Here is a 16,006-nt window from a genome sequence, read left to right on the forward strand (position 1 = left end):
GAACTGTTATGAACAATGTATTATGTGTTCATCGTAAATAAATACATACTTTACGTATTTGTTTTGCAGTCTTTTCCTATAGGAGAGTTGATTGATTGATTTAATTATTTTTATTTGGGATTTTGAAACAAGCCAAGATGTTACTAAAAACACGTATTTACAACGTGGTCCTCGATGGTGAAACAAACAACATCCAATGACGTACAGCAACTGCCAAGTGTATTTCTATTTCATTGTATTTCTAGTATACGTGAGTTTAAATATACTTAAATATATTAAAGGATACTAGCTTAAATTGAATTTCATAGCCTAAAATTATGTAGGTTTTTAACATATTAAGTATACTTGAAATATCTTAAATTGATCCCTCTTAATTAATATTTATCTATACTTATAATAGATTATCTGAGATGTGCTTTCAACACATGATAAAATGAAGTATATTAGAAGTGTGTTAATAATATGTCACTAGCATATTTCTGTGTATACTAAAAGTACACTTCAATTGGATTAAAATGCAATGTTTTTTATGTTCTTATTAATTTTAATATTTAGCCCTTACTAAAGCATGAAGTCCCACTGAGGTTGAGAGGGACATGACATGTAACCATGCAACTCTGTAACTCTTGCAGCAGGTCAACTGCCAAGCAAGGAGGCCCATAGGCTTCTGACTTAATACACATTATTGAGGTATGTCAAGAATCTAAGTATACAAAACTGAAGGGTAGCACTGTTAATACATAATCCAATCTCAAAATGAGCATTGAATCCAATAAATAACCAAATTCTAAGTGTTATTCTAAGTGTTACATTTCAGACAGGAATGCTGGGGAATTTGTAAATGACATTAACATCATATTCTAACATACTGTACTTAATTTCATATTTTTAATTAAAACATTTTCAGGATATTGTACAAATGTTTTAGTTAAAAGCTGTTGTTGAGATGGTTTACTTATGGCTGAAGACGACGAAGATATCTACTTGCCAAAACGAATTGTTTCTAATTGATCCCATTAGAGGGGCAATTGCATTAAAGTTGAAGGACCAGGTTACGTAACACACAGAGACTCTCTCATTTGTCAAAATGAAAAATAATTGGATATAAGTACGGGATTACGAATGTTTGAAATACAAGTATACTATTTTATAACTATAGTGAAGTACACATTTAAGGATAGGACTTTTTGTCAGTAAACTGCCATCCATATTTAAGAGTATGACAATGAAGTATACTTTTTGTAAGTATACTAAAGTGAACATTCACGGACATGACATTCAAGTATACTTTTTGTAGGTATACTGAAATACGTATTTAAGGACATGACTATGAAGTATAATTTGTCTAAGTATACACAAGTACACAATAAAGTACTAAAGTACAATTTAAAGTACATTCAACTTAATCAATTCAACTAGGGTGGTTCTACCAGTTACTGTCATCCAAATAAGCAGTTTTAACTGCTTTTTGTATGTATTCTTACTCTGGCTCTGCTTAATGTGCATGGGAAGACTGTTCCACAAACAAACACCAGTGTAGGAAAAAACGAATATGTATCTAGTTTTTTTTTTTAATCTAATTTAGAAGTCGCTCAAAAATGGAGAAGTACAGCAGTGTTTATTAATAGATCAGCTGTGATAGTCTCACAAACCACACTGTTAGCTTCCCTAAAAAAAAATCTAGTGCTCTGTGAGGTGTGAATAAGGCACTCTATGCAAATTCATTTTTAGCACCTCATTTGTGAATTTTATGCAACTTAACCAGTCAAGGAAGATGGATTGTATCACACAGGTAATACACATACATATTCTTTGAAGAATAAGCCTCTCTTCAGAAGGACCTCCCCCTTTTTCGTAACATCAGCTTCTCCCCCACCAACGAGTCACCCAGCAGCAGCTTCCTGTCTCCCCCTCTGCCTGCCCTCTCCATACAAACCCCACCCCTTCCTCTCCTCTGCCTCCCCTCTCTATAAAAACCCCACCCCTTCCTCTCCTCTGCAGTTCTGCTTTCTCTCTGAATCCTCAACGTCAGCCTGAAGAATTACCAGACAACATGGTGAGTGCTGACGTAGATTAAAATCTCTATCTCTCATTGTATTTGTTTCAAAATGAAGGAAATCAAAAGCAGTCTATAATCCTCTTCATTTACTACATGAGATCATCTTCAAGAAGGCATCCTTTTAATACAAAGGCTAGCTGTTTCACTCGCATGCATTGCAACAATAAGATTTGTATTTTTTGTCTCTAATTCTCTAGGTTCTTTGGATCAGGGATTAGTGTGCTGTAGTATGGCCATTTAGATTGATATAAATATATATATACAGAACAAATATTCACTATTACTGACAATCATCTCTAGCCTCAAATCCTGAGTCAGATGGCTCTTTTTCTCTTCTCACTTTGTCATTGTCTTTCATGTTCAACTAACCATTGTTTTGACAATGACAGTCTCACTAGCTTGAGGACAGTAATATGAATAGATCATTTGTCAGGTTTGCAGTGGAGAATGAGGATGACTTGACAGTCAGTGAGGAGGATTGTGGTAGATAAGGGCACAATAGCTCAGAGAGGAGCATTCTCTGGGATGGTAGCCATTTTGCTGCAGCTGTTAGGGTCTGTGTGAGAGATATCCCTCCCTGTTACACTGCACTGGGTGTGTAGCTGGACCAGGCAGGGGAGGAGGGAGGAGAGAGAAAAGAGGAAAGAGGAGGAGGGGGAGAGGGAGAGGGAGAGGGAGAGGGAGAGGGAGAGGGAGAGGGAGAGGGAGAGGGAGAGGGAGGCGGCGTCCTCTCCCCAGGAAGGCAGGGCCTTTATCCTCTCAGACACACAGCTCTGGTTCCACTGCTCTTGTAAACCTGATCTCGCGCAAAACAACAGAGAGATGATTTACAAAGATGCATTTCATTCCGCCTACAATAGATCTTATGTGGTTAGCCTGTTAGGCTAAATCCAAGCAGGTCTAGCCAATGCCTTTGTTTGGATGCAATTTTACTAAATGGGTGGCTATATTTCATTTACATTTACATTTATGGCATTTAGCAGACGCCTTCATCCAAAGCGACTTACAACAAATACATTTGTTTAAGTAAGTGAATCATTTATCCAACAGTCATCATAAGAGAAATTGTAGGAATATCCCTCCTGTATTTGCTAATCCAAATTTCCGACGCAGACCTTACAGTTGTGCCCGTGGAAGAATGTTTCTATGGACCAAGTCATGTACAGATATATAAAGTACAGTGAAAGCAAAATGTTTCATTGTACCCAAACTGTACATACTAGTTATTTACGCATTCACACTTGTCTAAAGCGACTTTTACTCAGATAAAACGTCATCAATCCAGTCCATTTCATATAAACTTTTTGGTATGAAATATATACATTGGTACGACTTATTATACGACTTAAGTTTCCACAATGGTCTCCTTTACCATTTACCTCTCTTTTCCCCAGCGTGAGTGTATTTCTATGCATGTCGGCCAAGCCGGGGCCCAGATGGGCAATGCCTGCTGGGAGCTGTATTGTCTGGAACACGGGATCCAGCCGGATGGACAGATGCCCAGTGACAAAACCTGTGGAGGAGGAGATGACTCCTTTAACACCTTCTTCAGTGAGACGGGGGCAGGGAAACACGTCCCACGAGCCATCTTCGTCGACCTGGAACCCACCGTCATAGGTGAGCAGAGACGCATAGAGGACTTTAATCTGTAGGATTATGGTTTGTGTATAAGGCATGATGGTAACACGTGTTCCTTTAATGTTCCGATTTATAACTGGCTAATGTATCTGTCTATTGTCTCTTAGATGAGGTGCGTACAGGTACCTATCGCCAGCTGTTCCATCCTGAGCAGCTCATCACTGGCAAGGAGGATGCTGCCAACAACTACGCCCGGGGACACTACACCATCGGAAAGGAGATCATCGACCTGGTGCTGGACAGGACACGCAAACTGGTGAGCTAGCATTTGATAGGGTTTCAAATATGAAAGCGGAGTGTAACATCATAATTAACCAAAATGTGTTTGTGCTTTTCAGGCTGACCAGTGCACTGGTCTCCAAGGATTCCTCATCTTCCACAGCTTTGGCGGGGGCACTGGCTCTGGGTTCACCTCTCTGCTGATGGAACGTCTCTCTGTCGACTATGGAAAGAAGTCCAAACTGGAGTTTGCTGTTTATCCCGCTCCCCAGGTGTCCACAGCTGTGGTGGAGCCCTACAACTCCATCCTGACCACCCACACTACACTGGAGCACTCTGACTGTGCCTTCATGGTGGACAATGAAGCTATCTATGACATCTGCCGCAGAAATCTTGACATTGAGCGTCCCTCCTACACCAACCTCAACAGGCTCATAGGTCAGATAGTTTCCTCTATCACAGCCTCTCTGCGCTTCGATGGAGCCCTCAATGTTGATCTGACTGAGTTCCAGACCAACTTGGTGCCCTACCCCCGTATCCACTTCCCTCTGGCCACCTATGCCCCAGTTATCTCTGCGGAGAAGGCCTACCACGAGCAGCTGTCAGTGGCCGACATCACCAATGCCTGCTTTGAACCAGCCAATCAGATGGTGAAGTGTGACCCTCGTCATGGTAAATATATGGCCTGCTGTCTCCTGTACCGTGGAGATGTGGTGCCCAAAGATGTCAACTCTGCCATTGCTGCCATCAAAACCAAGAGGAGCATCCAGTTTGTGGACTGGTGTCCTACTGGCTTCAAGGTGGGGATCAACTACCAGCCCCCTACGGTGGTTCCTGGAGGAGACCTGGCCAAGGTCCAGAGGGCTGTGTGTATGTTGAGCAACACTACCGCCATCGCTGAAGCCTGGGCCCGTCTGGACCACAAGTTTGACCTGATGTACGCCAAGCGGGCCTTCGTGCACTGGTATGTGGGTGAGGGCATGGAGGAGGGAGAGTTCTCTGAGGCCAGAGAAGACATGGCCGCCCTGGAGAAGGACTATGAAGAGGTGGGCACAGACAGTGTGGGAGAAGAGGATGAGGAAGGAGAGGAGTATTGATGGTCCAAATGTCATACAGGTTGAAGTCTAAGGCTTTGCCTCACAACATTCCAACACTGTTGGAGACCTACACTTTACATGACAGTAACACATTCTCTAAAGCTATGTTAACGATCTAACTGCTACATGAAGTCATGATGAGTCAATATTCTCAATAAATGTCGCATAAACCTCCAGAATGTGTGGTTCTTTTAGACTTAGACAATCTATGATAGAGTTTGGAACAAACTCTAAACTCTATAAGGGCTGGTTTCCCGGACACTGATTAAACCTAACCCTAGACTATGAAGCTTTAAAAAAAGCTTTTCCATTGAAAGTGTGATTTTGTCCAGGACTAGGCTTAATCTGTTTTCGGGAAACTAGCCCTAAATCTTCTTGGAAAAAGGGTAAGTGAAGCACAACCTAAGCCTTTTGAGATACACCATGAAGATGGTTTCCTATTTCCCATTTCCTGAGGTTGATGGGAAAAGTGTGAACAGAACATTTTACCACAGGGTGAATAAGTTATTCACAAAATCCTTTGTTCTCTTGGAATAGCATGACCCATAAATAATATTCTTCTAATTGTGACATATTTGTGTTTATTTGCGTATGTCCACACATGTGTTCCTCCAATCTCCACTCATAAAACTATTTCAGTGTTCTGGGTTACAACAGTAGCCTCTCAATGCTCACTATTTTTTAATCTGAACTATGTAAAATATATACACATACATTTAAAGGGAATTGCAGCTTGTCACATTAAGATATTGTTGTATATATTTTTGCCGTATTGTATATTATATATTTTTCTTCAGAATAGGAGAAGTGAGACACAGAAACACTATGAAGTCGTAGCCATGAACATCTTTTTTGTATACTAGGTCATGTTGAAACCTTTTTGTTTGTCATTGCGTTTAACCATTCAGCCACTAGATGGCAGCAATGTCAAACTGCAAATGACACTCTTGTCAATATGGAAACTGTTCTGGAAACGTTTTGTTTCTGTTTCTCTGCAGCCAAATTAGGCATTGGTAAGGTCATGTTATTCAAACAAGCAATATGGATGAATTTACCCTTTAAATTTAAACAAATAAGAGGGTCTACATCAATGATAATGATGCAATAATACCCTGTCCTGCCTGGGATTCGCTGCCTGTATTTACATGGGTCACATTTGCTATGAACGTTCATTTGTTGGCTGTTTTTATCACAATGCAACAGGCAGACAGGGCGGGCCAAGTGACGTTTCCGAACACTGGCATGTTCTGGACCTTCTATTTTTTTCCTCTCTCGGCGCTTGGCCTCAGCTGATTGTGACGTACCATGGCGAGCTAAGCCATCAGAAGGACGAGGGTATACAGCCACTAGAGGCGGGGGGCTGTGAAGTTATGGTTCGGGGCAGGCCACCGAGGAATAAGGGCATTTACTAAAGTGGAATTATATGGTTTCGTAGTGGTGTAGACGTTTCGAAATCCATTTGACGTGGACCCCCCCCCTCTACTGAGCGACTGTCACGAAGCGCATTCCAGAAGGTCTAATTCATTCCCATTTTTAAAGGGGGAGCGAAGAGAGACACCCAAACTACCCGCTGATACTACTCAAAAGGTATAGTATATTTATTATCATAACCATACAATCCATGATCCATTGTAATAGTATGGCGTTACGTCAAATGCTTCATCAACTGTGCGGTCCAAAAGCCGTAGCCTAACGTGCCTTTAAAACGCCATAGCCGACACACGCATACCATATTAGGCAACATTTAGTTACCATCTGATTCCCCACGTCTTGAAATTGAAACATTGTTTTTGAACCACTCAAATGTGTAAACCCGTTCTCCCACCCTCCAGCAGCCGCATGGGTGTGTATCGGTGTATGTGTGTGTGTGTGTGTGTGTGTGTGTGTGTGTGTGTGTGTATCGGTGTATGTGTGTGTTTTGGTCGCAGCTGTCAGAGGTGTCATATCTCCAGGGAGCGAGCTGGAAATAACATCATATTGTGTCCGGCTTGCAGGGGGCTCGAGGCGCATGTTCAGTCTCAAGGGGAATGCCGGTGGACCAAGTCCAGTCATGAGTTTAGTTTAGTCTGGAAGCCCCCTCGTTTAGATTTTAGATTTTTCTCATTACACTTGTGCTTAGGATGCTGCCTATAGTAAGACTTCACAATAAGAGATAATATCCTATACATCATGGCTGCCTTATAAATGTTTTATAAGTAGTTTAGTTCATAGATTAGTTCTAAAATCGTTCTAAAATCATAATAATAACATTTCCATACATTTCCATACATACATCAGTTATAACTCATTGGTTGAACATATATGATATTCGTTTGGTCATTAACAAATAGTGAGCTTGTATGTGGCTACACGTTTGTTAAAGCTTTATAACTCTGCATTGATGGAAGCCTGTAATGTGCACACACAGACTTAAACGATTAGAAAGACAACCATAATGTAACCAAAAAGTATGTATGTACCAAAATGCCAAATCATTCAGTAGGCTACACCTCAAAATGGGGTAAGAGGTTAGATGAGATTTTACACCAAGGTACATTTGTTGTTCTTTGTTTTACTTTCAGTTTGTGTGTTGTCAACAGTTGCAGTGAAGGTGAGGGGAAGACATGGTGGATTACTATGACATTCTGGGAGTGTCAAGAAACTCCTCTCCTGAGGATATCAAAAAGGCGTAAGTTGAAGACTCCTTCTATGACGGTGTCTATGTATTCTGTTTCTACATACCTTTCCTTTAGATGAGGAGTGATGTAGTTTATCCGTATGGGCCCAGCTATTGATAGCTCACTACACTGATAGAGTTACCGGACACAAGTCTCTGAAACATTCATGACTCAGCAGAGTTAGCCTAAGGAGCATTAATGTGGCTCTCTCCAGGGGTGGCATTGAGTTTCCTCTCTTTCAGCTTAATTGTCTGACCATGTTTATTTATTTTTTTATTATTTAACTGTTATCTATCCAGGTTAGAAATTAAATATAATTTTCAATAGACCTGAACAGTCTTCAGCACACTTCTGACAATAACCTGACTTTGTGGACTGTAGTTGTAAAATATTTTGTGTCACATGTTTCCGTGGTTTCCAATGTTTATGTATTTGCAATTTATTTGTAATAACCCATGCCTATGGGTATATGGTACAGAGTTATGGGCTCCCGTGTTGAAATACCCACGCCGTCAGGAGTGGGGACAAAGGGCAGTACAAAGCTGCCAAATATGAACTGAGATCTGCAATCAGTACAGCCAAGACAAGGGTTTTGCAAAGCAAACCCCCCCCCAAAAAAAATGCTAGGGGAAATTCACTGGTAATGACTTCACAGTTGTATGGAAAGGACTACAGGAGATGACTAAGTAGGGTGAAAGTACAGTAAGTTCTTGGGCTTTACCTCTCTTGCCAGGAGGTTGTATCTGCAGCAAGGTACAGCAGGCTACCACCCATGTAGAGGCCAAAAGTAGACTACAGCTTTAGCTTCCTTTCCTTGTTTCCCTTCTTATTAAATGTTATCTGTGTCTAACTGTGTTTGTGTGGGTGGGTGTTCTGTGTGTGTGTGTGTGTGTGTGTGTGTGTGTGTGTGTGTGTGTGTGTGTGTGTGTGTGTGTGTGTACAGCTACAGGAAGCAGGCCCTCCGATGGCACCCAGACAAGAACCCAGATAACAAGGAGGAGGCAGAGAGTAAATTTAAGGAGCTTGCCGAAGCCTATGAGGTTTTGTCAGACAGTAAGAAACCATTTTGTTTTTAAAACCACCCTGTTGTTGAGGTTCTCTTCTCTGTGCTGGGTTTAATGCTATGTTATATCTCTTTGTCTCTCAGAAAGCAAGCGGGAGGCGTACAATACTTTCGGCAAAGAACGAATGCCAAACACAGGTGAACGAATCTTTCGCTTCATCTCTAATGCTGTTGTGAAGTGGTCTTTCAACAGTTAAAGCAATCGACAATGTTCAACAGTGTTATTCGATCTTATTCATTCATTCATTCATTGCCAGGCTCAGGCTCCAGCAGTAGCTCTCCAGGTCCAGCAGATTATCCAGGGTTCACCTTCACATTCCGCAGCCCAGAGGAGGTGTTTAGGGAGTTCTTTGGGGGCCAGGATCCTTTCGCCAGTTTCTTTGGTGAGTCTGCCGATATCATATGTCAATTATACTATTGATGCTGAAACAATAGCTCCATAGTACTCTAGTAGATCTGAAAGGGTTGGACGAGTTTTATGGCGAAAATTCCTCCCAGCCTGTCAGAAGGCAAGGTGAAGCAATTAGTCTCATGAAGTCAGACCCACCATTTAAATGCGAACTGTAATGTAAGTGGGGCTGGGAGGCGGATGCATCCGATGACTTTTACAAGCACCGCAGATTCTATCGACGAATAGAGAGTTAAGTAGGTGCTTCAAATGGAGGCGGGGATTTCAACCAGATTATTTTATTAAAATAATGATATGTTGGGACCATACTTATGGCGGACTGATGGGATGGGACCATACTTATTATGGTGGAAAAGGACTCCTTTAAGATATATCAACACTCCCTTATATTGCTGCTTTGTGTGTCTCACTCTCTTCCTGGTCTGACTGCCTTTCAGATGACTTCAACTTTGGAGGGATGCACAGTGGGATGCACAGCGGGATGCACAGTGGGATGCACAGCGGGATGCACAGTAGCTTCCATGGACACCCAGGCACATCCAGACTCGGCCCTAGCAGATTCTTCTCCTTCCCCTCTGCTGGAGGTAAAGTATAACACATGAATAACACTATAACAACTAGGGCTGTAGCGATTAGATGAATCAACCAACGCTTTACTTGACAACTATTTATTTTTGTAGTAATCAGATCAGACCAAGGACAAGGAGTTAAAGCGAGAGTGAATGACATGTAGCCAAGTAAACCCGGTGTGTTGTTGTACCAAGGAAGCTCAGTTCAAGCGCTTAGCACCCTTTTGTCTTGATCTATGGGAATGGAAATGGCAGTTTGCACTTTTGAATTGGGGGGTCTTCATTTCGTTAACTTCAAGCCTATTGTACCCTGTTATTACCCTATAATGTACCCTATTACTCCCCCACTGATTGTTTAGACACCGCTTTTGGTTTCTTGTCTAGAAATGTTTTGAAAATCTCTGACCACCTGAATTGTGAGGTAGAAAATAAGGCATATAAATGTTACATTTCCACATCATTTCCAAACTAATAGGAACACATTAATCAACTAATCTAATACTTACTAATCATAATCAAATAATCAACTAAATGTATCGATTGACAGCTCTAAAAATAAAAACAATAGCACTGTAATACATTAAGGAAGTCAATATGCCATAAACTGCCGAAGCTAAACATAACTTGAGACACTCGTTCTGGAGACAGACGGCACTGTTATGATTGCCTTCAAAGTAAGTGGCACTGGTCATTAACGGTCAATAAGTATTATTGTATTATAATATAAGTATGATTTCACCCCAAGGCTAAGTAGCTTTGCCAGCTAAATAGCTTCAAAGTAATTTACTTGTAATTACCGTTAATTAGGAACTGCTTTGGCTCCCTTTTCCTAGCAACCATATCGTTGCTGCCTGACTCCAGAAATGATGACCGTCTCCAGTTATGTTTACATTCAGCAGTTCATGACTTTCATAGCTTATAACACATGTAACAACAACACGATGATGACACATAAACGCACCTAAATGACAGTAATAACACAGTAATAACAATAACACATATTGTTTGTATTCACCGCTAAGAAGTAAATGTGGCCTGTCCTCATTCCTCTTCTGCAGTGGATTTCACCTCGTTCTCATCCTCTATGGGTGGAATGGATGGGATGGACAGCATGGGAGGAGGAATGGGCAATTTCAAATCTGTGTCCACCTCGACTCGCGTCGTCAACGGCAAACGCACCACCACTAAGAAGTCAGTTCACTGTCCTCTGATTGGCTCATGAAGCTTGAGGGTATCTTGTTGTGGCCTGCTCACTAAGTGTGATGATATGACATGGATGGTGATTCTTCTCCTCGACAGGATCAAAGAGAATGGCCAGGAAAGGACAGAGATTGAGGAGGATGGAGTCTTGAAGACAATCCTAATCAATGGTAATACGACATCTGCTTTGTACTGTCTCCCTCCTCCTTTATCCATTTCAACTCCCAGCTCTTCCTCACAGGACCTATAGCTGTGTGTATGTTCAGATGTGAAGGAGCCCTGTTGACCTAGCTCTGTGTTTGTGTGTGTGCGTGTGCGTGTGTGTGGTGTGTGTGTGTGTGTGCGTGCGTGTGTGTGTGTGCGTGTGTGTGTGTGTGTGTGTGTGCGTGTGTGTGTGTGTGTTTCCCAGGTGTGGAGGACGAGATGGCCCTCGCTCTGGAGATAAGCAAGAGAGAGCAGGTGCCCAGCCAGCCATCGCCACGGCAACACCTCCAGCAACCAACCAGGACTCAGCCCGTGGCCGAGCCGCAGCTGCCGCCGCAGCCACAGCGACCCAGCCCCAGGTCCGCGGCCCGGCGCTCCTTCAGCTCCGCCCCCTACTTCCACTACCCCCAGGCCGGCGAGGAAGAGGAGGAGGACGAAGACCTTCAGATGGCCCTGGCCTACAGCCTGTCTGAGATGGAGGCCCAGCAGAGGGCTTCGGCCACAGACGTCATCTCAGGTGCTGGGGGTGTGGCGGGGACACAGAGGGGCGGGGCTAACATTGAGAGTGTACTTTTGAGACAGAAAGAGGGGCTGGAGGGCTCTCTGCTGGGGGAGAGTGAGAATGGACCAGAGCCTGCTGCGGCTGACACTCTCCACATCCAGGAGGACGGGGATGAGGACCCTGATGCCAAGACCAGTGGTAGTGTGAAAAAGAAAAATAAGTGTGGGTGTGTGGTGTGCTGAGTGTGTATGTGTGTGTGTGTGTGTGTGTGTGTGTGTGTGTGTGTGTGTGTGCGCGTGTGTGCGCGTGCGTGTGTGTGTGTGCGAGCCTGCATGCGTGTGTGGTGTCAACCACACTCTTGTTGGAACGGTATATAACCCTACTCCAGTGTTTTTGCTGTGTTTGCCAGTTTGCGGTTTGTGCTGCGCCTTGGCTGTTATTTGCAGTTGTCAGAGGGCATGTATTATTGGGCTGCTGCTGCCTCGTTCTTTTACAGATGGCTAATCCCATTTGTTTTTACGGAGCTAACAAGCTCAGCTCATTAATCAACATTTTCCCTTTTATGATAGTATTTCAAGGTTAGGAGCACTACATTATCATGTGATGTGCCAAATCAATCTTTTCCTTAAGGGGATAAGCTGGAGAGTCATTGAATCTCATTGACATTTGATTAACTTTATTGGTGTGAAATTCAAGGATCTAACCCGTCTAACCCTGTCTTTCTTCACTGCTTGTTGCATCCTGATAGCTCTGGGGTGCTGACAGTGAAGACCTCCATAGACACTCTGCCTGTCTGTGTGTCTTGTCTGCTCGCCGGTTTGTGTGTTTTGGAGGCTTTTCAAACACTTGGATGGAATGTGCCCATGTAGACTTAGACCTCTTTTCTCAAGGCTGAGGGAATTTGTCCGAACCCTGAGATAATATTGTTCCTGCTTGGCTCCATTGAGAGCTTCATTTTCGTACGCAGCCAAATGGGATATTGAATATTATATGGATTTAAGCCTTTCTTGATGTCAAAAATCGACCTATGTAAGTCACTAAAGTCAGAGTGCTACATTATAGCATTGACAGGCTTCTAAAATCAGTTCTGTATCCGCTGAAGTGAAAGCATACCTACTATAGCTCTGCTTCTGTCTCATAGGAATAGATTTAACACAGGCCATAACAGCATTATAGATAGATTAAACACAGGCCATAACAGCATTATAGATAGATTAAACACAGGCCATAACAGCATTATAGATAGAATAAACACAGGCCATAACAGCATTATAGATAGATTAAACACAGGCCATAACAGAATTTTCTAGAAAAAGGACGATATGCAATCAGACAGTACAGTATTGGCATATAAAGAATATATTAGAATATAGAATGGAATGCGATTTTATTGTTCAGCCAAGGATAACAATTTGCCTTTTTACAATAACAAAGTATCTATTTTAATAATGTTATGATTGAATATTACTCGAGCACATAATTACCAAAGTTATACAGAGAGATAATCTTGATTTGTGCCTTTATGCGTGTGTGTTTGTCTGTGTGTGTGTGTGAGTGTCTGTGTGTTTGTGTGTGTGCACATGCACGTGCACGTGCATACGTGTGAGCGAGCATGAGTGTGAATGACGCATTGATTGTGTGTTTGCCATTCTAAATGTGCCAAGTCATACAAGGAAAGCTCTAATTCACACTACCCACCACCATGGCCTTCTCTCTTGGCGTTAATGTTATTTTAAATGTTTTCAAATGTTCTAAAGGGAAGGTAGCATCGATAGGAGGCCATCATAGACTTCCTGTGAGGAATAGTAAACTAAAAGGCCTTATTTGTGTTTACAAGACTCATATCACCAGTTGGAAAGCCCAACGAGTTTCCTACCCCTACACAGATACCCAGAAATTCAGAATGTTCATGTCATCGACTGTTTGTTTTCTAATGTGAAATGATGGTTTTATGAAGAGTTTATTTTCCAAGTGAGAGTGAAGCCAATGAAAGCTTTGAAAGTCAATGTAGACTTTTGCAAGTCAGACAACGAGAGCAATGTTGCCCAAGTGTTCCCAACTGACCCTCCTCTCTAGCGATTGTGTCTCAAATATGAATGTAGAGTGGAGAGAGAGAGGTGAAGTGTTCTGAGAATAACATTTCAACATGTTATATCACTGTACTACACTACTTGCTTGTTTCTTTTACAAATTGTCAACAATTGCAGGAAGCAAAAATAAAATTCAACCAAAAGAACAGTTGGGTTATTTGAGGTTTTTGGAACAATGTGGCAGAAATTCTCTCAAAGTGAAAAAAAAAAAAAAAAAAACTTGATGGTGATATATATTCTTCCTAGCTTTTCTGGCTTCATTTGGTGATCAGTAGTACATGGTGAAAGGGGAACTGTAGCTAACATTAGCTGTTGCATTGCTTCTTGCCATTGAATGGATGCACTGTCCTACACCTTACTTGCAGCACATAATTCCCTGGAGGTTCACTCATCTCCTATGGCTAGCCTCTGTGCTAACGTTGAGTATGGAGTCTAGTCATTATCAACACTTGAGTCACACAACGACATGTCACTGTTTGCCGATGATGTTGTTTTCTTTTCAGCCATCTTTCAATTGCATCTTCCTCTTCCTAGTGCTCATCAGTGTTTGTCCTTCTGCTTAAGTTGATTGATTGATTTCTTCTTCTGTGGTGTGTCTTCATCTGTCTCAATCTTCCTGCTTCCTGTTTCAGACTCAGACTTCCAGGCCTTCACTGGCTGATTGGCCACTGCTGCTCTCCTCCCCCCGCCCCCTCGAGGTAAAGCCCAGTCTGAACCTCCAGCGCCTGCTCCACCTTCACTACTGTGGCACCCTCCCACCCTTTAGATCACTTCAACCCACCCCAGACCACCCCACCCTTGACCACCCTAGACCACCTTTAAGGATGAGACTTTCCACCCACAATCATATGTCATTGAAATTTGCCCGCCCCAAATGTTTTCCCGATCACATTCCTGCTACCTATACCTTTCCTAGATCACCCCACACCATCCTGTGTTTTGCCCTACAATCTTTGTCTACCCCTCTAAAAGCCGCTTCTAGACTTAGAACAACATGGTTATGCGTTGAGGGCTAGAGAAGGAGAACATAAAGAATTTATTTGACGATTTATTCTAAGATTCTTAACATCCAAACATTTGGAAAATTGCTGTGTTGGGTCTGCAGTGAAACAGTTGTTCTCCAGGTTTTGATTGTGTTTTGAAGATGACAGTTTAGCCGCAACTGTACTGTACATCTCAAGCCTTTTGCTGTGCGTACACTCTTAGAAAAAAGGGTTCCAAAAGGGTTCCAAAAGGGTTCCAAAATGGTTCCAAAATGGTTCTAGGCAGCACCTTTTTGTCTAAGAGTGTAAGGTAAGACTTGCAGGTGATGAAATGGTGAGAATGCGTAAAGGGAACCTAAGAAGAGAGGGAGGCAGGAATAATGGGAAACATAACAGAATTATGTAGAGATAACGAGGTTGTTTTGACATGTACTGCAAAGCCAACAAAGTTGTGTAGAGCTAAACTAACAGGGATATGAAGAGTTTCGTTGCAAACCGCTATAAACACTATTTTCAAAAAAGCACTTTCTGTCCTATAAATGTATTGCTGTGTCATGACATTGAAACCCTGTATGACACATTTGAAAGGACAGTATGCTATTTGCTTACGTAATAATCATATTCTTGAAGTTGTAATGAATCTTGATTATTTCGATTTTTGATGATAATTGTAGCGTCAAATTTCTTTGCAAATTGATATCCTGTAAAGAGCTTTGGAATGAAACTCTTCAATATATAGAAAGATATTTCTGTCCCACAGCCCTTGCTGTGGCTCTAATGATGCATCCATGTCCGTTTACTCCCAACAGGTGAAAGTTCCCATGGTGCACTTCTTGTCTCTCAGCCCGGCTTACCAGCTGATCGCCACTTTTCAAAGTTTTATTTGAAAAAGAAAAGCAAACTGACAAAAATACCAATGTATGTACTATGTATGTGTGAGTGTGTATATAGCTGAAAGAAAGAATGGATTCTTTGTGATTATTTTGAATCTCAAACAACTCCTCAACATTAAACCATTGCATTTAAAGTGTCTGACAGATGACAGATGTTTCAATACTATGTCATAAATAATCTCTATGATATCACATGAACTTACTTTTGACCATTTTCATGTTATCTGAATATCCCTAAATCTGTATAAAATATGTACATGCACAGTAGACTGTGCACACACAAACACACACACACACACACACACACACACACACACACACACACACACACACACACACACACACACTGAACACTTGTGAGATATGCTACTGTATAGAAAGGAAAGAAAGAAGACACTCAAAACCTCCGCTGCTGCACAACAT

General features: G+C 42.0%; 2 protein-coding genes across 6 annotated transcripts; both read left to right on the top strand.

Moving 5' to 3' along the window:
• Window positions 1-2,019: 2,019 nt before the first annotated feature.
• LOC310813334 (tubulin alpha chain) lies at window positions 2,020-5,182 on the top strand. The gene is made up of 4 exons (XM_083682262.1): window positions 2,020-2,056; window positions 3,454-3,676; window positions 3,805-3,953; window positions 4,036-5,182. The coding sequence occupies exons 1-4, from the start codon at window positions 2,054-2,056 to the stop codon at window positions 5,011-5,013; spliced, it is 1,353 nt and encodes a 450-aa protein (XP_083538388.1). The 5' UTR covers window positions 2,020-2,053; the 3' UTR covers window positions 5,014-5,182.
• Window positions 5,183-6,321: 1,139 nt separating this feature from the next.
• Window positions 6,322-15,711, top strand: dnajb2 (DnaJ heat shock protein family (Hsp40) member B2). 5 transcript variants are annotated; one of them, XM_083682164.1, is made up of 11 exons: window positions 6,322-6,600; window positions 7,593-7,681; window positions 8,614-8,723; window positions 8,818-8,871; window positions 8,991-9,116; window positions 9,580-9,726; window positions 10,770-10,902; window positions 11,011-11,081; window positions 11,321-11,815; window positions 14,340-14,405; window positions 15,500-15,711. In XM_083682164.1, exons 2-10 carry the CDS (start codon window positions 7,617-7,619, stop codon window positions 14,366-14,368), a joined length of 1,230 nt encoding a protein of 409 aa, XP_083538290.1. In that variant the 5' UTR covers window positions 6,322-6,600; window positions 7,593-7,616; the 3' UTR covers window positions 14,369-14,405; window positions 15,500-15,711. The 5 variants fall into 5 exon arrangements, with proteins under 5 accessions (XP_083538290.1, XP_083538292.1, XP_083538291.1 ...); XM_083682166.1 differs by having other exon boundaries at window positions 11,321-11,632; XM_083682165.1 differs by having other exon boundaries at window positions 11,321-11,632; window positions 14,340-15,711.
• The last annotated feature ends 295 nt before the right edge of the window (window positions 15,712-16,006 follow it).

Source organism: Argentina silus, assembly GCF_951799395.1.
Source record: "Argentina silus genome assembly, chromosome: 12".
NCBI lineage: Eukaryota > Metazoa > Chordata > Actinopteri > Argentiniformes > Argentinidae > Argentina > Argentina silus.

Coding starts and splice junctions, on each gene's coding strand:
- LOC310813334 (XM_083682262.1), top strand. Junction 3,677..3,804: donor CCTGGAACCCACCGTCATAG/GTGAGCAGAGAC, acceptor ATTGTCTCTTAG/ATGAGGTGCGTACAGGTACC. Junction 3,954..4,035: donor TGGACAGGACACGCAAACTG/GTGAGCTAGCAT, acceptor TGTGCTTTTCAG/GCTGACCAGTGCACTGGTCT.
- dnajb2 (XM_083682163.1), top strand. CDS start 7,617: ATGGTGGATTACTATGACATTCTGGGAGTGTCAAGAAACTCCTCTCCT. Junction 8,872..8,990: donor AGAACGAATGCCAAACACAG/GTGAACGAATCT, acceptor ATTCATTGCCAG/GCTCAGGCTCCAGCAGTAGC. Junction 11,082..11,320: donor GAAGACAATCCTAATCAATG/GTAATACGACAT, acceptor TGTGTTTCCCAG/GTGTGGAGGACGAGATGGCC.